We start from the raw sequence: 21,952 nt of genomic DNA on the forward strand, positions 1-21,952 counted from the left end.
GTCCAGCACAATTTGTAATGTTTCCATGCACTTGCAGCTACTGTTCAAGGCTTGCTTTTTCTAGTTAAAAAAAAAAAAAAAACTATGAAGAGACAGTATGGCTTGAAATGAATCCTTTTTTCCAAACAGATTGTCTTCAAAAAAATAGAGGATGGGACAGGACTGGGAGACAACTTCTGAAGATTTGCCTTTTAAAATTATTTGCCAATATAATGCACAGCCATTGCTAATATTCTATTCTTAGGAGTATTTTTCTTCTGCAGCAGAGATGAGGAACAAACAGCTCTTGTCTGTGCACCAAGTGTTCCCAGTCATTTTTCCTTTTAGGAAAACCAGGAGGTTATGAAGGAAAAGACTTGATATTCGTGGATTGTTTTGGTTTTGTTTTTAAGCACTATGTTAAAATTTTAGTATCTCTCTTTTTTATTGTTTTCTTTCCCCTATTCCTTTTGGAACAATTCAAGGTGAAGATGCTTGAGAATGTCTCAAGAATTTCAACTGGTTGAGAGTTATAGAAGTCATTTGTCTCATTTTATAAATATGAATTGTCGGCTTTAGAATATTTGCTTTATCAATAAGCCACCACCATTGTAACTTGGTAGTCTGAAATCTCCAAAAGGTTTAGGAGGAGAAAAATAAAAAATTGATACTATATATCAGTCAGCAAGACTTAAATCTGAGATTTGTACTTGATTGCCTGCCTTTTGCATGGTGTCATAACTTGTTAATTATCATTTTTCCTCTGTGAAAGCCTACATTGCCTACAGGTGGTAAATTTACCTTTGTGCAGTGACCTGGCTTGGCAGTTGAATCATGTTAACTCTGCTGCCTCTCAGAGAATTGATCCCCTGTCAGCAGAAATAAAATAGCTTACTGTTGTTAAGGAGCTATCAGTGAAATAATTTTCCAGTTCTACTTAAAAATCAGTGGCACAATATGATCCAAGATCACCAACATGTAATGTTGACATAAGCTTGGAATAGCTTCCTTTACACATCTATTGTTTGTTTTGCAAGTATTCCCACTGCCTTCTCAGAAATGGCAGACTTTATATACCTTTAAATATTATTTTGGCTATAACCTTCTAAAGAGATATTATAGAATAAAAATACTCCTGTTATTTGCATGTATTAAAACAGTGCTGATATAATTTCAGAAAGCAGTCAGAGTACTTTTGATTTTATATTTTAAATCTGTCTGATGATGGTATATGCAGAGACATTAGATAGATATTGAGTTAAACTTCATTACTAGCTTATTATTGATCTGTCATTTTGGATAGCAGGGGATTTGAAAGTAAAATTCAAATATGAATGACTTTATAAATCAGAATGTACAAATGATAAAATTAATCTTAAAAAATATTTTTTAATTGGTAGAATTTTTCAGTCCTGGAGACAAGTCTCTAAGTTAATACTATCTAATACAGTGAAGTGAACATTATTTCAGGATTCTCTTCCAATGTCCTTCTAGCCTGATTCAGTTCTAGTCCTTAGAATTGACAGCTCTGCAACAGATAGAGCCCTTTGTCAGTGCCCAAAATCTTGAATTCCAGCACAAAAGAGTTCTTATGTTAACAGTATTGAGATCTACATATCTGACTGCAAGGCTGTTGTTTATAGTTGAGCTGATGCAGATTTTTGATGTTAGTGACATGAAGACACAATCTTTAGGTCAGAATCAGTGTGCACAGTGTTTGACCTTCCAATTCTCTGTTGAAAGGCAGCTTCTACAGTAGATCAGGATCAGCATTCACTGGATTTGATCTTCCAGTGTTGGGTTTAATGGGATGCTTTCACCAGTCTCCATTGTAAAGTCTGTCATTTTAAAAATAAGATTAGTTTATCAAATCAAGCACATTTTTTAACAGGAAGAGCAATTGCAGTTATGGAAAGAGCAGTTAAAGACTCCTTTTTTGTGTAATGGTATGAGAACCACCATAGTGCCTATTCAGCTTAAAAGAAAGGCATCAAGCTTTATTTTGTTACTGTGATGGACAGTGATCTAATAATGAACACTTACACTCAGCCTATGGCCATTGTATTTGTCAGCATATATGTACTATGAAGAGTAAAGCAAAATATTCCTAATGGTGGTTTAAGTAGCTTTAATCTCTTCCATTCTCCTCCCTTACATTTAATGTCTTGGTCCTGTCCTGAGAATGTAGAAACTGTTTGAAAGATGTTCTTTTGTTCATTTGTTGTTAGAATCACCAGTATGGTGTGGGGGATACTTCACATACAGCAAAGAGCTGGTAGATTCAGTTTGTTCTTACTACCAATATATACTGGCTGAAAACCTTTCCTTCCTGCAATATTCTGATGAATGGGATGTGCCAAGCAGAATTTGCTGACCTCTTGCTGCAAGCACTTGCCAGAGTTCTCACGGATGGATGAACTCTTATTTCCTCTAACTGATGATGTCAGTTGGGAATGTTCACCTTTCTTTCATTCCAAGTTGAAGATAAATACAGTCATGAATTGTATAAGTTTTTTTTTTTTCCAGTTTGTTTCGTCTCCTTGTGTGAGGAGAGTTTGAGAGGCCAGTTTGTTCCACAGGAGAGGGAAAGAAAGGAGCAGTGTACACATGCACTGTTGACATACTCTCTGCTGATGGCTTTTACAATTGCTAACTTAAATCATAGGGAATCGAGAAAATATTTATATTCTTAATGCATATAATTATGCCTAAAATCTTGAGTGGACCATTTACTGTTCTTAATGTGGTATTTAGAGGAAATTAAAGTTCATTCTGGATAACATTTTGAATGTAGCATGGCAGATGTTTGTGAATTGATTAGTAGTAAAACCTGACTTAAAAATACGTAATGTGTAAACACACATTTGGATTTTTTTGGTATTATCAGTAGACAGAGAAAAGTCAGTGCTTAAATGCTTTCTGTCAAGGCTGATTTTTCCTATGTAGATTTGACAAGTAGCTTAAAGTAATTAATTTTGTAAATCATGCCTCCCTTAGTAGGTCTAGATCTAAGTAATTTTAAACTCTATGTGCATATGCCAAAATAGCACTGTATAAAAATAACTGTATTCTGAAAAAGACACCTTTTTCATTCGGCTTAATTCACACAAATCCACAACAAATGCATTCACACATGGATTTAGTTGAAAATTTTTGTGATTGGCTAATGGAATAAGGAAAGTTTAATGAAACTCTGCAAAAGATATTTCATTTTACTTTTCAGTGCAATTTCCCTGTTCTGAATTTCTGAACTGCTGGAAATAATCAGTTGTAGATGGACTGCTTTCTTTATTCTTGCTTGCTTTTTGAGAAACAACAGGTGACTGAGTTGTTTCGTGTATAATGCTGTAGAGGCTGCAAGGATGACCCACACAGGAGAATTTGAGGATTATTAACAGGAATTACATTGCTTGGAATGCCTGTAGAATGTTTTGGGTGAAAGTGCTTGTTGTGGTTCATAAACGTTATTGGCATTTAGTTCTAAGTAAATCTTTTATCGTGTACAGCTTGTACTGGCTCTGTGAGAAGACATTAAATAGAAGGGCTTGTCCTAAATCCATTACTTGGCCCATTGTATTTTTATTAAAGTCAGTGAGTAAGGGAATTGTAAGAGAGTAGACATTGTTTTGTACCACAGAGGAGCTCATTGTCACTCCAATTGGTGCAGTACCTGGCTTGTTCTCTTTCCTGCATCCAGCTGCTACAGCTTATTTAAACACTTAGCACAATGTAAAAACATGATCTAGCCTTTTCTTTAAACTGCCAAATGTGTCTTAGTTGTCCTTTAAAATACCATTGTTTTTAAACTGTGTTTTTAGAATAAATTCTTACCGTGTCGCTTCATCCTCAATCTTCTAAATTGCCACAAAACCTCCAGGAAGAGCAGACAGCTGGGGCTCTGCTCAAGAGAAGTGAAAAGATTTCCAAGGAAAGCCGTGAATAGAAGGACTGTGGGCTCAGTGCACTTCATCCACCTCATGTGTACTCAGTAAACTGCTCTTGGTGCAGCACAGTTGAAGTAGCCATGAGAACCTCAAATAGCATTGTTCTCTATCTGTATCTGAAAAACCATTTTGAAATTTTGAAGGTCAGATGGAATAATAATTATCTGGTTTGATCCCTTGCATATTCCAACTTAATTCTTACAACTGTAGTTAAAATGGAATGTATGTCTTACAGGAAAAAATTAACCTTTATTAAAGTATTTTCAGGCTAGAGTTAAATTACTTTAACTTGTATTAGCTATGCCAATAATTAATTATCTTCACTGTATAGAAATGAGACAATTTTAGTCAGTGTTCGTCAAGCTTTAGCAGTCATTTGATTTCTCTATGGTAGTGTGAAAAACCCTGCATATGTGATATTTTTGTTTTATAAATATATATATATATATGCAATAAGAATAAAAGCATAGAATTTAAGAACACCAAGTCTTCATGCATAAGCGCATTCTCAAAACCTCTGTTTTTTTCTCCAGTTTTTCATCATTTCAGCAGAGATAAGTATAAAATTATTCCTGTTGGACAGTAGGCTATTTATATACTTCAGGATTGCATTATTCTTCTAGTTACAGTACAGTTCATTTGCTTGTGACCCTCCAGGCTTCTCAGCCACTCTTGCAAGAGGGAAGTGCTGTGTTGGTAAATACTGTATCCACCCTCCCTTTGCCCCTGCCCAACAGTGTATGAACTTCAGGGTTTTGTATTCAAAAGTATGGTTTGCTTTTTTAGAGCTGTGGGGCAGTTCTGTTTCCTACATAGTTCCCAGTGTTTGTAAGTTACTGTTCCCAGAATGTGTGTATCATTAACATGGCCTTTTTTGGCTGTTGAAAGATGGTAACCAGGGAAAGGCAGAGAGTTTGTTTGGAGTGCCATCAGAAACACACACATTGGGGTTTTTATTTACAGTTGTATTCTGAGACCTACTGGGTAGGTGGTGTTGAATCCATTTAGTATATGCAGTGATTTATTAAAGAAACACCTTCTGCCACTGAGCCAGATTCTTTAGGGAAGTCAGAATAGGTTATTTATGCACCGCCATCTTCATTACTGATATGCAAAGGTGTTGGACTTCGCAATGAAGTGAGAGGAGCTAACTAAGAGCTACAGATAATGTTTTAGGTACTCCTTGTAGCTTTTCCTGGCAGCAGAGAAGTGTAAATAATAGAATTTTAGACAATGGAAACATTTTAATAAAAAGTGCTTTTGAAGCTTTTACAGGGAGATGGTAAGGTTTTACATCTTGGAAGTTTCGAAAGGAATGAATAAGATACTGAAAAACACTGCATATATCCCTTGGTGGGGGAAAAACCTTACTGTACTGACAGTTACTCTGTACTAGTGGAGACTTTTGCACTGCCTGCAGGATCACAGGGAATTCGCTTGCACTTTGAAGTGTGAAGTGATAATCCTCACAACTGCTTATTTCTTTATTAAATTTACGGAAGTTAATTACATGCCCTGGTAATTTACAACAAAAAAATCACAATTCTCTGATGCCAAGTAGGCAAGTGGGTTTCCAAGCTTCAGTTTAGTCCCTCATGCTGTAAGAAGAATTTGGCATTGGCACACATTATTACTATCATTCATCCAGAAAGTCTATTAATGTATGCACATTTTTCTGCACAGTAGTGTTTCATGAGTAGGTCTTGGTAAATGTGCTATATGCAATTTACATGTATTTCATTATTTTATACTGCTGGACTTACTGTTAATGTCCTGCTTAGCATTTGTGGGTTGAGTACTTGTGGTCTTTGGAAAATGAGTGCAGGACATAATTAAAATCACTGTATTTTGTATGGCTAAATATACTGAGTGTTTGTAAGTGCTAAATATATTGCCATGCATATAGTCAGAAATGAACTGATTTTACAAACATAGATATTTGATATTTGATATTCATTAAGTTTGCTGCATTTCATATGCTTTGACAACTGTAAGGAAATTGGAATTTGGGGGGATTTTTGGTGGCTTTCTGAATGGCTCTTGTTATAATGTTGCTAGTTGGAAAACAAGAGTACCTCTCATCAAAGAAGGCAAAGTGGATCATTCTGCTTGTGACAGATTGACCTCTAAGTGTACAACTGGGGATGCCAGATCTAATAAAACAAAGTGGATCGTTTCTTTGTATTCTTTTATTAAGCATCTCAAAGTTAACTTGAGTAGTGATGAAATGTGTTTAAATGACTAGTACAGTGATAGAGAAGATAAAAAGATCAGGTTGTACTCGTTTACCAGTCCTAAATAGAAGCAGATAATTAAAGAGGGTGCTACATGAGAAATAACCCCAAAATGTGCTATTTGTATGTTTGTTGAGAATATTGGGGCAACTGAGTTAAAAAGAAATACATGGAAATATGTGCCTTACTTCATGTTGTCATTTGTATTTAACAATTTCTTGTTAAAGAGTTAAGTCCCATTTCAGTGGAATGCCACCACTGATGCAGGGGAATTATAAGTTCAGCTCATGCATTTTTAAGTTTCTGGACTGCCTACTTACATTTTGCATGGTGTGACTGCTGCCTGTATAGTGCATGAGAGAACTTTGTGTCTCACTGCTTCATCAGCTTCATACAAAAATGCTGCATTTGCTTACGAGTTTCTATCCTTTTACCTACAGAAAGTTTTCCAATACTTTGCCAGCCTTGGTATAAAACCAAAATAAAATTGCAAGTAGATGGTTGTTAGTTATCCCTAGCATACTCAGCTGTAGATCTGCCTTACCTGTGGAAATTGTCCATGTAATCACTCCTTTAGAACAGCAGTTGCAAACAGCTTTAAGTCAGGTGTATAAACAGGTAATTAATAAAATTAGGTCAGTGCCAAAATGGATTTAGGCTGTGTACTTACTGTGTAAGTAGCAAATGAGTGTGGAAGAGGTTTTGATTGGCAGCTCTGTGCTTAGACAGGCTTTAGAAAGGCCAAACTTTATTTGCTGTGTTAATGCTTGAAATTTTGTGGAGGTTCTGTGTTGTGTAGCTCCTCTTACAGTGTGATTACAAAACATTTCATTTCTGCTTAAGCAGAAACTTAAAAGTTTGGCTCTGGTGACTTCTGCTATGGTGGGTTTTTTTCTGTCAGTTTTTTATTGACTCCAATTTATACGTAGCAATGCATTGCTATTGTGGGAGCAACTGTAATGCTGAAAGTCATGTGAAGGTGCCTACAGAACTAGATAAAAAACCAAAATAGTGTGTAACCAGAATTCCTTCACTGCTGAACAGGAATCTTGGTGGTTGTGTTGATTTTTATATATATCTGTTTGAAGAGAAGCTGAGGATAAATATCTTAAGTGAAAAGTACTTACTGATAGAATTGCTTCCCTTATCTTGTTTATACAGATTAATTAAAAAAAATAAAAAGCACATAGGGTTAAAGATAAGATGGTGCCAGTGTTTTCTTCTTTATGTGTAATCTTGTTGCATGTCTCTACATAAGCTGTTCTGGCCACTCATCATAGTAACCAGCTGGGCCATTTCACCTGCTGGAGCCATTAAAGAGGACTCTCTCCCCCTAGATTAATCCCCTCCGACATTAGTTTTTTGCTCTGACAACTGGAGCAGGCATTCAGAATTTGCAGGTGGCCAGTGTGACGCACATAATTGCCTACAATTTTAGGCAATGAATAAAAATGGTCTACATTACTTGTCAAAGGTTGTATATGCAGTGCCAAGTGAGATCTATGGGAAGCCTTTTAGGGTTTAAAGAACAGTTAATAGCAAAGCTGCACAGTGCTTTTTTAATCATAATGCATTTGTAATATAGCACTTTGATCTTCTCCTTGTAGGAAATGGTGTTATATTAGCCACTTTTAAACATTTATGAGTGAAATTCAGTTATAGGAGAGTAAAAGTGATTATTCTTAGGCAGAACATGTTAGATTTCATTAAAAGTTTTAGCTTGCCCCTTCCTTGTTAAAATCTGTGGGGAGTCCTGTTCCTGGAGGGTTTCAAATCAGGATCTGAAGATTTAGAAGAGCTTTTTTTTTTTTTTTTCCCCTCCACTAAAGCTACTGCAAGACTAGAAAAGACGGTAGTAAATACTGATGTTATTTGTGGTTGTTTATAAATGTACTTCAACTGCATAGCATTAAGTGCAGAAAATGTTGTGTGCTCCACTGTTCAGGGAATGTTTCCTTGTATTATAAAGATCTTAATGCTCAGTTGCATCAATTTCAACTTAAAAAAATGCATTATTTAAAGCATGATCATAAATTATCTACAACAAAAAATAGGCGACTCTAAAATGTACTACTCCTAGAAGAGCAGAGTTTGACCTTTCAGACCCAAGAGCCTTTTATTAACACCTGCCTGTAAGGAAAACCGTGCCACACGCAGCTTTCGGATTCACGACCACAAAACTGATGAGGAAAGGCTTGAAGGGTTCAGTTTGTGTCACTTGCTGTTTGCCGTTTCCATTTCACAGATGATTAATCTTTCTGTGAAGAAAGGCCAGAGAAACAAAGCACATTGGGCTCTTCCTGCAGTTACTCCTTCTGAATGCACACTAGCTTGCTAACTAAAAGGCCTTTAGATTTCCTGCCGAGAGAGATGTTCTGAAAGTGAATGCAGCTGGTTGGAGGTCACCAGTGCAAGGCTCTTGCCATTGTGTAATGGAGGCTTTGGCAGGTTTCATTTTGGGGGGGGAGGGAGAAGGTGTTGGCGAAAAATTAATGCGGAATAAAAAGGGCTTTGGCCGTTTGAATTAATTTCTTGAGGGTGGATCATCAATAATAGGCTCCATTTCTTTTGCTCACAATTTAGAAAAAAAAAATTTTTTTTTTGCTGTGTTTTGTCCCACCCATTCCCTTTTCTTAATGGCGTGTTTATATTGTACGTGGTCTCTCCTGCTGGATGCTGAAATGCTGCGTCTTACTGAGTTCGAAAAGCAATCTAAAATGTACTGATTTTTACATATATTTTATGAGCTCTGCTGATGTTCTTGGTGACAAGAGATGATACTTGAGCCTTGTGTATTTAACTTTGTAATTGTGGGATTTGGATGACTTCAATAATCCATATTGCTCTTTAGCGACTTTGAAAGCAGCAATTTCTGCTTGTCTGGGAGAGTAAAAATTTGTTTATAAAAGGTATTATCTAATTTTTCATTTGTGTGTATGTTTTGAATCTTAATGGATACACGCCTTGTTTATGGAAGAGAATAGTCTTGATATCCAGCTGAGTTTTTGACTTTGGGTTTTTTTTTGATCTTGCGTAGGACGTAATGTGCAAAATCAAGACATGGGTAATAGATGAAAAGAAAGCTGTCCGCTTCTATCATGATTGGAATGACAAAGAGGTAGGCTATAAATATTACTCCATGAATTGACTTCTAATTTTGCTACCTGTTACTGATTCTTTTTAAAGTTGTTGGTTTTTTGGTTTTTAAATTTCATATTCATAGTTTATTGAATGTTGAATTTGTTAGCTGAATCTATACTTATCTATGATTAATGTATTACACTTGAATTCTGTAGCCTTCTCAGACGTGCCATGTGGAAAATGATCATAAAATTCATTCAAGTTGATTTAAACTGTTTTTAAAATTCTCTCCCTCCATTCTCACTTCCAGATTGATGTTTTGAACAAACATTTGTTTTTTACTTCAAAACCGATGATCTACTTGGTTAATCTGTCTGAAAAAGACTACATTAGAAAGAAAAACAAGTGGTGAGTATACAGGTTAAATGTCTAAACTTATATTTCTGTTTCACATTTTTCAATGGTCAGTAATTCCTTGCACATTTAGATCACCAAGGATATTAGTTAAAATAGCTATGTGAAGTAATCTTGCACTGCTGTTACTTGTTATGCTCCCACTGACATGCTGCTGGAGTACAATGCATATGGTGAAACCTTGACTGGAACTGCAGAAAAGAATATGCTTTCCATCCTTACAATTTAACATGAAGCCATTAACGTTGAAGAAAATAGATTTGATTTAGAAGTACTAATTTAAATAAGCATGTGGCTTTATCATGTTCTATAATGCTGGCTGTCTGAACAGCATCTTTTTCATTCCAAAGGAATGAATTGAGTGCCAGAAGACTAAAGCTATGTGAGTTGCACAGAAGTCTTCCAAGCAAAATTGCACATTTTAGTGTTACTCTTCTGTTTGTAGTTAGGTGCCTGGCTTTCTTGCCACTTCTTGTGCCTTGCTTGTGGTTTACAGGCCTCTTTTGGTGGGCTTTAGTGCCATGAATAGCTCAGATTTTAGTCAGGTATTTCTGGCATCAGTGTTGTGACTCAGGTACATAATGTTTACAAAATCAGTCCATCAGAGGTTCAGTGAAGTGGATGAAGATCCAATCCTAACATGGTAGACATAAGGTGGGAATCCACTGTTGGGAAGTACAGCATTTAGCATGTCATTGGAAGCTCTAGATGGCATAAATACTGCTCTGTGGAGGAGGGAACAGATTGGGTAGTTAGTATATGATGAAGGAAATCTATAGCAGTGTGTTTAGTTTAAAAAAACCCAACCAAACAGCAAATATTTTCTTACAATTCAGAATTTTAAACCTTGTACTTGTGAGACACTTTGAAGATGTATAAATGTATGTTTGTGAACAGATATATGCATGTAACTCATCCAGACAAATCAAAAGTATCTAAAGCGGAATATCTGAATTCTCCTAAAGTACACCCTCTGTTTCTCCCTGTACTTCATTAAGTACTTAGATGCACATGGTTTCAATTTTCCATTAAAAATTCTCATTTCCATATGATATCAAAGAGTGAGAAGGCTTTAAACTGAAAAATAAACATTCATAGACTGGAAGCCAAAACAATAATTAATGTCAGATGGTTAACTCCAATAAATCATTAGAATAAATTCTGTGAAATTACTGCAACTAAAACTGTCCTTTTGATACTCCAAGACATCTTGTGTTGGTACTAAAGAACAAAATTTAACGTATTTTAGTAGCAAACCCTCTCAGTCCCAAACACAGACTTCAGAATAGACTTCACAAGCAATGTAATAATGTAAGCTCTTCATATTTGTCCGAATTTTATCATTTTAAATTAATTTTTTCCTCTAAATATTTTTTGAGTACAACAATTTAAACATAAGAAATAGTTCTGCCCAAAGAAGTATTTAAGATCAGGGTAGTTGTATTTGCTCTGTTACTGTAAGGTGATAGTTTTTCAAAGTAAAAATGCTATGGTCTTCAGGCTTGCTGTAAGAGTACGGATGTGGAAGCTTATGTGCAAATGGATGAGTCAGTTTCCATGTCCTAAAAAGGATCGTCACACCTGTATTTGGCTGACTACAGGTAGAGCTCAGTGGCTCTAATTGTACAGTAAATACCATTGCCCAGACCCTAATGGCAGCCAGACTGCTTAGGCGACGCCAGTCTGTGATTTAGCTGTCGCCAGTCACCCCATGTTTTTTGTGAGACTGGTTGTGATGATGACATAGTTAAACCCAATTGAAAGCAAATCTTTGGATAAATTGCAATTTTTAATTTGTAAAAAATCAGATGTTTGAGTTGAGGAGTCATATTATGAAACGGTTTAACTGTTTCTATTACGATTAGTCGTGTAGTTTTTAAAAAGTATACCCAGATCTCATGGATGTGAGTGTAATTGTAGCTGAAAGATCAAAGCCTGGGTATCTGAGTGATGTTCCAGAAGAGAATTTACCACATAGCCATTTTCAGTACAGTTTCTGCCTCCTGCTGTTCCTATTTTCCCTCAAGCTAGCCATTGACTACCCCCTGTGCATCCCTGCTCGTAAAAAATGATTGAGGAAGTATTTGTCATGTATTTATGAGTGGGAAACATTGTGTGATAGGGAAAGGCATCTACTAGAACCAGAAAGATTGCCATTTCCTTTCCTTCAGCTACTCTGCCACAGCCTTAAATCCTCTGTTTATGCAACATAGCTTTTATATTTAAGAGCAGAATAAATGTTTTCTATGAAGGATGCTAACGGTAGGCTTCTGTCATTTATGTGGTGCAAGCAGATGTAAATGATTAGAATATATTTTACTGTTAGATACCACTTTCTGATTTTTGTTATTATTTTGAGGGGTAGGTATTCATATTCAGTATTGTGAAATACAAGCCACATTTAGTTGTAGTCATTCTTCTAAAAAAAGTTTATTTCTGAGCTTAATTCATAATATAACAAGAGACTCTTTTCATCAGACACTTGCAACTATAAAAGTGTTTAAAACAGCGAAGGAGACAAGAGGCTTTTTGATTTTGTATGGAGTGGAGAACTGAAATTTTCTTTGTTTTACTCGGTCACTCTTTCAGAATTAATGAACATTTTAATTGTTAGTTAAAGCACACTTATATTTAGGTGCCAGTGTGTCATTTTTCAATCCAAGGAAAGAATAAAACACTGTGAAAGATAGGACTATTGTGTGTTTGAGTAGGTGTATTGACCTTTTGAAAGATGTAAAAACTGGAATGGCTCCAAGCAGTTACTTGCTGGTTTTAACAATGTTGAATTAGTCATTCAGTTGATTTATGATTAAGACCTAGCCCCTGAAGAGAAGCTGACATGGCAGCTGTGTTAGTCGCACTTGTGTTATGATCAGATGACAGTAATCTTGATGTTTATGGGGGAATCCACTGAAACCATTCCTAATATGTACTGCTGTACTCTAAATGAATATTTAAACTCTTCTTTTAATAATTCCTAATTTTTTTTTTAAATCTGGATCTAGTACCTTAACCATGGTATACTGTATTCTAGTTTAACCATGAAAATAGTGAAAATAGTAATAATAATAATCAGTTTAAACTGCATTCTAGCCCCAGGATGTTACATAAATCCAGAATATCTGATCTTTCAGCCCTTGTAAGCTTTATATTTAAGCTTTATATTTTAGTCTTGCTATAGAGCATGCATCTAGTGGCTCATAGAATGGATTCCGATTATGAAATATTTTGAGCTAAATAATGAGTGGGTGCAGTGGATCATGCTTAGCATCATGTTTGGTTTGGTATTTTGGGCTTAGTTGCAGCAAGCACCAGAGATACTGGTATATGTTAAAGTTTCATATCTGATGTATAGACGCAATTTCTCTGGCCCAATAAAGTGAATTTCATCCTATGCCTATCTAGACTGTAATTCAAAAAGCCACTTATGCTGCTAAAGATTTTCTACTATCTCTAGCATTGTAACTAAATTGTCTGAGACTTAATTATGGATTTCTAAACATTGTTTTCTCTAATATAATTCAGACTTGTTGAATATCCAAATGTACATTAACATAATTTTAAGGGGTTTCTCAAAATGTTATGGTAGGCATTCTGTTAAAAATGTTGGTCGGTGTTGATAGGATAGAGGACTTAGTATTTTGCTCCTGTGTATTTAGAAAAGTGACATATATGTCATAATAAATAAAATTTTGCCCATTAATTTTCATAGCATTTTCAGTGTTCTTAAGCTAGAAGAGGTATAATTACGTCAGATGAAAGGTCCATCTTTTCTGGTGTCATGTTTCCGACAGGCCACTAACAGATGTCCAGGGAAGATTATAGGAACAGATTGAGCAAACAGACTATGTGCATCCAGCTTCTTGCAATCTGTTATTGTAGAACTGACTGAGCCAGATATGATATACTTGTGGTTAATACTTTTTGACTGATATTTATTCTATAAATTTACCCATTCACCTTTTGAACTCAAGTATACTTTTTGGTATCCCAATATCCTGAAGCAGGGACTTCCACGGCTTAACTATGTGCTATATGTAGAAGTACTTCCTTATGCTTGTTTTGGATCTGCCACATCATAATTTCATTTGATGCTCCTTAGATCTTGTATTATGAGAGTGAATAATCCTTTTCTATTCATCTTTTTCATATTGCTTCAGATGTTCCAAATATTAAAAAAAAAATGGAGGAGGTAGGGAAATCTGACATGAAGAAACAAATATCAAGGGTCAAGTAAAAGGAACACTCCATAGGTTTGAGTATGAACTAATCTCTTTCAGTAGGTCTTTCACTTTTAAACTAGTTAGGAAACAAAGTTATAAATGGAATTATTTATTACCATTTATGGTAATAAATGGAGCCTTGGAATCCTTGGTTGTGTTTCTGCAGGTATGGATGTTTAGGCAGTGACATTTTATTCTGATAAATATATTTGAGAAATTAGTTGAAGGAATTTTCAAATCATAACTTGTAATGCCAAGGTGGTGTTGACATGTTTTCTTGACATAGCTGCTTAATGATTTTAAGGTTGTCTTCTATGTTTACAAATTTGGAAAATAATATTTAAAAAATATATTACAGTTCTTGTTCCTGCCTTACAACTGAAATGTTTTAAAAGAATAAAGGAGATTCTTTTAGGAGATTTATGTTATCTGGGTATAAGTAAAGTTTTGCACACACAAGTTGAGAAGTCAGATATTCAAAGCTAATGAGATCCAGAAGTTAGGCATCCTGTGCTACATCTTTACTGCCTGACTGAGAGTGTCTTACAGCTCAGGCTTTCAAAACCAGGGAATTGCACATGTTTTTCATGGAGCACCTACCTAGTATAGTAAGGGATAGTGCATGTTATTTGCTTAATAAACAGTTATTATTTATTGTTTCTTGTACGAATGAATTAATGAATACAAATTAATTAGTCATCCATCAGCCAAATGGCAGTCTGTTTTCTTTCTAGCACCATGTCCTGACATTGCCAATTGACTTCTTGGAGTCTTCTGTTTTACAATTCCAGTGACTTCATTCAATTGTTCTGTTTATCCCATACTTTTTGCCCCACTGTTTTCCTAGCTGATATGTTCTCCATGGGTCTTTGCCAGATTCTCTCTGCTTTGATTTCATCCCATCCTTGCTGGCTTAATTCCAGTCCAGTCTTTTGGCCTGGATGATTTCTTTCGCCAGACTTCCTGCTTTGGTGTGCTTTCTTTTGCCTGTCCCTCTGGAGTCCCCTGTCTGTTTGAATGTGAATGCAATGTTTGGGTAATAGCAGGTGTTGGGGACATGTCTTTAAGCGTGGAAAGATAGATCCCATTCTCAGCTTCATGTGTGACCTTGCTCCAGACACAAAAGCACCTTCCTGGAGTCTGACTTCACTCCAGTATTCACCTTCTGCCCAGATGTGATGGTCTATCTCTGATAGCAAGTTTGGTCTGTGCCAAATGTATTGATTCCTATGTATTAGGACAGTAAATTTTTTCAAATGGGTTGTTTCTGTATGTTTTAAAAATGGGCAGTGTTTTATGGTGATGCTTTTTTCAAAAATTCTGTTCCACCTGATTACATGGCACTACTAAATAGCTAAAGTGTAGGTTGCCAAGTCAGGAAATGAAACCTCAGTGGTTTACTTAGAATATGCTGACTCTTGAACTAGCAAAGAGAGGACTGGTCATAGTAGAGGGAAACCTGGATTTTGGGAAGGTCTGTCCTGGGCAGATTAAGGTACCATCATACTGTGCTTAAAGCCCATCAAAGGCTGCAGACTGTAGAGAGAGGGGTGAGCAGGGAAATGAAGAACAGTCTCTCCAGTGTTCAGAGTGACATGTGACAGCCCAGCATCCCAGAGCACCAGAACCAGCCCAGCACAGCAGCCATGGCCTGTAGGCACACAGTTTGTGGTGATGGGAGTGGGGCTGTGGGGGCGTGATCCCCAGGGGGTTCAGCTGTGCAGGGCAGCTGAGCAGCATTGGAGGTAATGGGGCATGGAGTGCCCAGGGGCACTGACCAACCACCAAAGGGGCACACAGGTGTGATGCATGCAGACAAGGATATAAAAGGTTGTGCTGAAGGAGAAGGGCAGGCGCTTGAAGCCTTCTGAAGTGATACGATGTAGGTCTGTCTGGGCATACACCTGGTGCCTTGTTGTGGTATGGTGTTACTCTATGGGTGAATGCTTAAAGCCTTCTGAAATTGTGGTGATATCTGTGCATCATGGCCACCTCAGCTGCAGCTGATGTGTGACATTTGCTGTGACAATGACCCACCAGGCTTCATGTACTTGGAGAGCATCAATGTCAGCTACAAGCAAATTCTGAACTTCATTGCTGTGTGTATGATCCCTGTCCCGTCAGCTGCAAGTCATCCAAACCTTCTTTGAACAGTTCAGTTCAGCTTTGCTTCCCATCTTCTCTTCCTTTTCTTCCTCCCCGTGCAGATGCCCTTCCTTTAAGTGTTTTTAATTTTTTGGTTTGGCCATCATCGCTAGTTTCTGATCTGTTTATATCCAGTTCTGTGGGTTCAGTTGTAATGTTGAGTGACTGCAGCTATGGGTGTTTGATGCCCTACCACTTTTATAGTTGGCTTGTATAGTCTTATGAACTGCTGTCTGCTAACAATGCTTCTAATCTGCCATGGCAGTTGAGTGAATTTCACTCTTACTTATTTTAGAATAAAGTAGTTTGACTGTGCATGTAAGCCTGTAGATACTCATGTCAAAATCTCTTTCACGTTTGAAGATACTCATGAGAAACACCATTAGTAATGGAAAAGTAGAACAGGCACAGAGATTGTGTTTCTTTTGGGTTAAGTGTTAGAAGCACAGTCCCCTTCACTGCACTGTGCACAGGTCTTACCCTAGAAAGTAGGATTTGGGGTTTTTAATAGAGGGGGCTTTTGTCCTGTTTTGCTTTACAAATAAATTAATAGAGATTTTTGCAAGAGATTGTTATTCTTGTTAACAGTTGTTTGTCCTTAAGTTACTGAATATTGTTACTTATTTCTTCTTCATATTAATTTATTAAGCCCTGTGCCTTTCAGAATGAATGAACATTGTTAGCCTGTCTTTGTCAACTAGACAACATAGAAGTTGTGCATAGCCCTTAAAGCAAATAAATTTCTCTTTCAAATCAAGGGGAAAATAGATACTAGGAGAGCAGGTTAGATTAGGAGGTTGTGTCCCAATCTCTTGGGTCACTGTTCCTGTGTCTGATACGGCATTTAAAAACCAGCAGCTGGTTTTTTTGAGGGTCTATTGAGAATCATAAGATCGAAAGGAAGCTGTTGAATTACTTTGGAGGTGAGTGGCTGTGATCTCACCTGGTGTGATTGATGGGAGTAGCTCCCTCTCTGTGTGAGGATCTGATACCTCCTTGCTGCCTCTAACTGGGTTTGGAGAGGAAAACTCTCATGTTAGGCACATCAGCAGTTGCAATAACTGACAGATGAGCTTTGATTTTAGAAATTTTTTAAAGCAAAAAAGGCTGTGATAATACTGTCTTTTGTTAAGAAATAGACAATACACTTGTATTGCTTTGATATTCTGGATTAGGAACTGCAGTCAGCATTGCTGTAACACCATCTCTTGAACAATGTCCCAATTGATAAGTGTCTTTCTTTTCATGATGTGTTACTCAGTATTGCAGTGTTTGATTTGCGGGCAAGTACCTGTATATTTGTTTAAAATTCTGCTTGTTGAATTCATTTGTTGAAACATTTCATGCTATCACTTCCTACAGAATTGTGCTAATATCTTTATGTTCTCATAGTTGAAGCTAATTTTATTCCACCTACCATTATTTCTCTCATGCATGGTGTTTGAGATACCTGTAAGTTCTGGGAAAAATATTAATCTTGAAATTGTTCTTTGTGAGTGGTCTGCAACATCTCCTTCTCTGGGGGAAATACCTTCTGTAACATTGTTCTGTTTGCTATAAATAGGGACTACATGGAAACATCAGGCAGCCGAGCATTTATTATAAATGGAAAAATAATATTTGAGGAGGATGATTCTTTTATACTATTGGAAATGCAGTTTCTGTGGCTTTGACATCCTTTTTTTAAGCTTCCTTTTTCTAAGTGACTTATTTGTGTCACGATTGACACACATTTTTCATTGATGATTACTTTGAAAATCTTATGCATTTTTTAAAAAATAGTTTTCCTTTTAATTTTATGGTTATTTACAGCTCATTCTTTTATATTAAGTATATGGGAATATGTTTTCATTTAACTGCTTGTTTTTCCCAAGAAACATATCTTACCTTCTAAGGTTTTGGCACGGAATTTTATTTTCACAGCTAGAGTTTCTTCTAATCACTAATATGGATGACTGATGTTCAGATGTTGGTCGTCACTAGTCTTGCAGTGGATGGAACCATATATCCTTGTCTGGAAACAAGGAATAGATGTGTGTTCATGTTTAAATTGGAGAGGAAAGTTTGTACATTATATATGTTTAATTGAAGAACTGTCAGATGAGGCGTTGGGTATGAGTATCTTGTCATCCTTTTTTACCAATGCTTAAGCTTAATTATTGTTAATTTTAAGAGAAGTTGATTAGAATATAAATCTAAATAATGTTTGGGACTTACTGTACTCTGGTATTAATTTCTAAAGCCTGAAGAAATGTTTGGAAGATAAATATTTAAAAGAGACTTAAGTATGTGTGCTGGTATTGTTCTTCATTGGGTTTAGTCAGATTCATTGTATATTGAGTCTTCCTCTTGTTCTCCTCCATTGGCACAGTAGTACATTCCTGAAGCAAAAATGTATTTCAATCCAAATGGCTTTTATTAAAGAAAAAAAATAAAATAGAATCTTTCACCTAATACATTGAAAACCTGCACAATGTTGCACATGTGATGGTACTTCCAGCTCGTGTTTTATTTCAGAGGCTTATTAAATGCATACCTGTTTTTTATTTAACAAAATCTTAATGTCCCAGGATATTCAGAATAATGAAGTGTGCATGCATGTGCATGTGTGTTCAGTTTCCCATAGGATTTTTGAAAATTATTATTAGTAGTATTATTTAAAAATAACTTTATGGAGGGTAAATGTTTGTATTTGGCTCCCTCTATCTGTCTGTCTCTACTTGTCTTTGTGAACTAACATTTTTTCATAACTTGATGCATTGTATAGATTAGAATCAGCAGATAAGATGTCTACAAATATTTCATATAGGCATTTGGTAAAATAAATAAATAAATAGAAGTATGATAAAGAGACACAGAAGACTAGTAAGAAATTTGGTTTTCAAGTTTAACAGCAAGGTCAATGTCTTTGTGCTCAGACAGTATCTTGTTGAAGTACATTTCCATTCCATTCAGTGTCTAATTTTTGTACTAGGCTTTTCTTAAAGACACAGCTATATGATCAGTACAGTAAATAGAAATGTGGGTTTAGCTGCCTGTCTTGCAGTAGTGTGTAGTGTCTGATAGCCTTTTGTTTCTTGTCCCTAGTTATGTTAGTACCCTATTGACATAGAAGGTAACTAGATTGTTCTATTACTGATTTCTGACAAACAGAAATTGTTTGATATGCTAAAGCTCTTTCTGACAGAAGATAGAAAGTTTTGACAAACATGCATGGCACAGCAAGTGTCCAATTCTAAAGAGCAAAATAAATGCAAACCACCATTATGGGGAACACAAACAGCCTGAAAGCAAGTTATCAGTAAGCAAATAATTGTTGAACTGTTATGAATGGAATAGGATGTTGAAATAGGGCATGATTGGCTGATGTTACATATGTCCTTGATTACCTTCCTTGTGCTTTTATCCTAATAAGTGACATTCTTTGTATTCCCTTGGATGGCTAGACAGTCTGACACTGAAGAAGAATAAATATTGCATGTGGTACACATTAAGCTGTCATCTAGGACAGCATTTATAAAAAGTAACTAGAAAAATTCATAAGAAATTCTGCAGTGCTACAGTTTCCTGGCTCCAGTCATAATTGTCAAAGTTCTTGACACATTCAGGTCTTCTGAAATGATTTGGGTTTACAGCTACTTGGTGTATGAATAATTATTAAGGATTCATTTTTTCTGATAATGCAGACTGTTAATGTTCTCAAAATGATGCATTTTCATTGAAGACCATGGACTGATAAAAAAAGAAAGCCAAACCAGTGTTGTGTATGTAGCCAGTTCTCTTGCAGCAGTTGGAACTAAAAGATGTATTTTTATAAAATAAAACCAAGTGATAAAATTAAGGAGCTCATTTTCAAATGAATCTTGGTAGAAAATCCATTATGAGCTCATGTATTGTTACAATTATTGTAATTTGGAAATGGACCTTTTTAATGTAAAATATCAACCTTCTGTGTTTCTTCACTGACTTAAAATTAAGACTCAAAAGCAACATAGCAGGATATCATCATCTCTGCAAGGGCAATGAAGAAAACCCCTTTTGAACTATCTAAGCTGATGAGTTGGTGTTTGAATGGTAATTATTTTACTCTTTAATTTCAAGAAGAGGGAAGTGTAGGAATTCCATTCTTCGTACTCTTAAATCTCTGAATTCCTTGTGATGCCTTGAAGATTGACCAAGAAATATTTAATGGCCCATTTGTGCTTCCATGTATTTATCTGATGCCTAACACAATACCATGATACTCGCTGCATTTTGACACAAAAATTCATGATAAATATTTTAAAGGCTTCTCACAGTTCTGTCACTGGCCATGTCATTGGAACTGTTCATTGTATTCATGGTATAACCTGGTTTTGCTTTATATGAAAATGCAACCTTCTTTCATTATTGTTTAGTTCATGAGAATAGGGGTTTTTTTTTATTATTACTGGTTTTTTACTGAGTTAAACATATCCCATAAGGAAGAAAGGAAAAAAGCCTTTTACCACCTCATCAAGTTACTTGAGGATTAACATAATTTTGTAGGTGACATTGTGCTTATTCCTCTTACAAGCAGCCTATAACTTACAAGATCTCATTGTGAGTAGCTTGGAATGGGAAAATAGACCCATTGGCTCTTTCATAAAATTTGCATTTACTGTTAAATGGAAGTCTTAAAAGAGTTCTTAGAAAAAGGTTGGAAAAAAAAAATCTGTATTCATGTGAAGGGATAAAGCTGAAACACCTGTTTAGGTTGAAAAAAGTTTTCTCCAAGTATAACACTACTCAAATGTTAGAGGTAACTGTTAACTCTGTGGACCACTACAGAGCACAAAATATTTGCCCAACTGGTAAATTGAACTGTAAGCCCCACTGTGGGAAATTGCTTTGCTGTGCTCCAAACAGCAGTTATCTTAGTAATTGTACCTGAATTCTTTTGTGGCTAATAGACAGCTCATGTCCTTCTTACCATGACAGAATTAGTTTATTGCAATATTTTAATTGTAAAAATTTTAGGTAAGATGTGTTGATGTAGTTGGAGATGGGCTGAGTGTGATTTTTAATTGGTGCTCTGAGAGCACAGGCGTTGGCGTTGAGAATGTGCATAACCCCGCATTTCACATTCTAAACCGGCACTCGCAACAAGGAGCTTATCAGAGCAAATTGTCTAGTCCATCCCCTTCCTCACTCAAAACCTAATGACCCTTTATCATCATGGTTTAGATTGCTGGACACAGATGTGAGAAAATACAAGTAATCTACAGGTAACTACAGTAGCTGCACTGATGTTCTCAGAGAACTGACTGCTGGGAAGATAAAAAGCTTCCCACAGAGCCTGTGACTTTCCAGCAGCAAAGCACATCATGAGCTCATACATGAAGTTTTATTTGCTGAAGATTCACAATAAGATGCATTAGGACATTCAGCAGGGTCCCTTCTTAGATGAGCACAAGAATTCAGTGGGGCTGTTAGTTGATGCACTAGTGCATGGCTTCACACTAAAAAACTGAAACTAGAAAATGCAACGATACCAGTAACGTTTATTTTTGAGAACACCACAGACTACAGCTGTAATGTATTGATGTGGTTTGTTCCTTGTAGTAAGTGATCTAATGGCATTGGACTTTTTGTCTTGCTATGGAAAGTATTCAGGTGTGAAACGAATGTTTTGTTAGGAAAGAAAGCTGCTGGCTATTGAAATACAGCTAGCAGTACATGCAAGATACAAAGAAGTAAAGTCTTATAGGAAAAGACTTGTGTATAATTACATCTTTTTTACTCAGCTTTTTTTGTTGTTGTTGTAATCATAAAGTAGATCTTACTATCTCTGTGTTCAGGTATTTTGCCAAGGAGTAGGAAGGAAATAAAATATTCTTCAGATAAATTTCACATACCCTAAGGTTAATAAGGTAATGATCTTGTTTACTATTTTTAATTTTTAAAAAATTTC

General features: G+C 36.0%; 1 protein-coding gene across 1 annotated transcript in view; it reads left to right on the forward strand.

Annotated features, from left to right (window-relative positions):
* The window catches only part of OLA1 (Obg like ATPase 1), a 92,491-nt gene that overhangs the window by 46,716 nt on the left and 23,823 nt on the right, over window positions 1–21,952 (forward strand). Inside the window, exons 6-7 of the mRNA XM_054277965.1 lie at window positions 9,195–9,275; window positions 9,549–9,646. Of these exons, the coding sequence (XP_054133940.1) occupies window positions 9,195–9,275; window positions 9,549–9,646 (179 nt within the window). The remainder of the gene's footprint in view (window positions 1–9,194; window positions 9,276–9,548; window positions 9,647–21,952) is intronic.

Source organism: Melozone crissalis, unplaced genomic scaffold, assembly GCF_028551555.1.
Source record: "Melozone crissalis strain CALT ecotype California unplaced genomic scaffold, PUWL_Pcris_2 ptg000023l_1, whole genome shotgun sequence".
Lineage (NCBI taxonomy): Eukaryota > Metazoa > Chordata > Aves > Passeriformes > Passerellidae > Melozone > Melozone crissalis.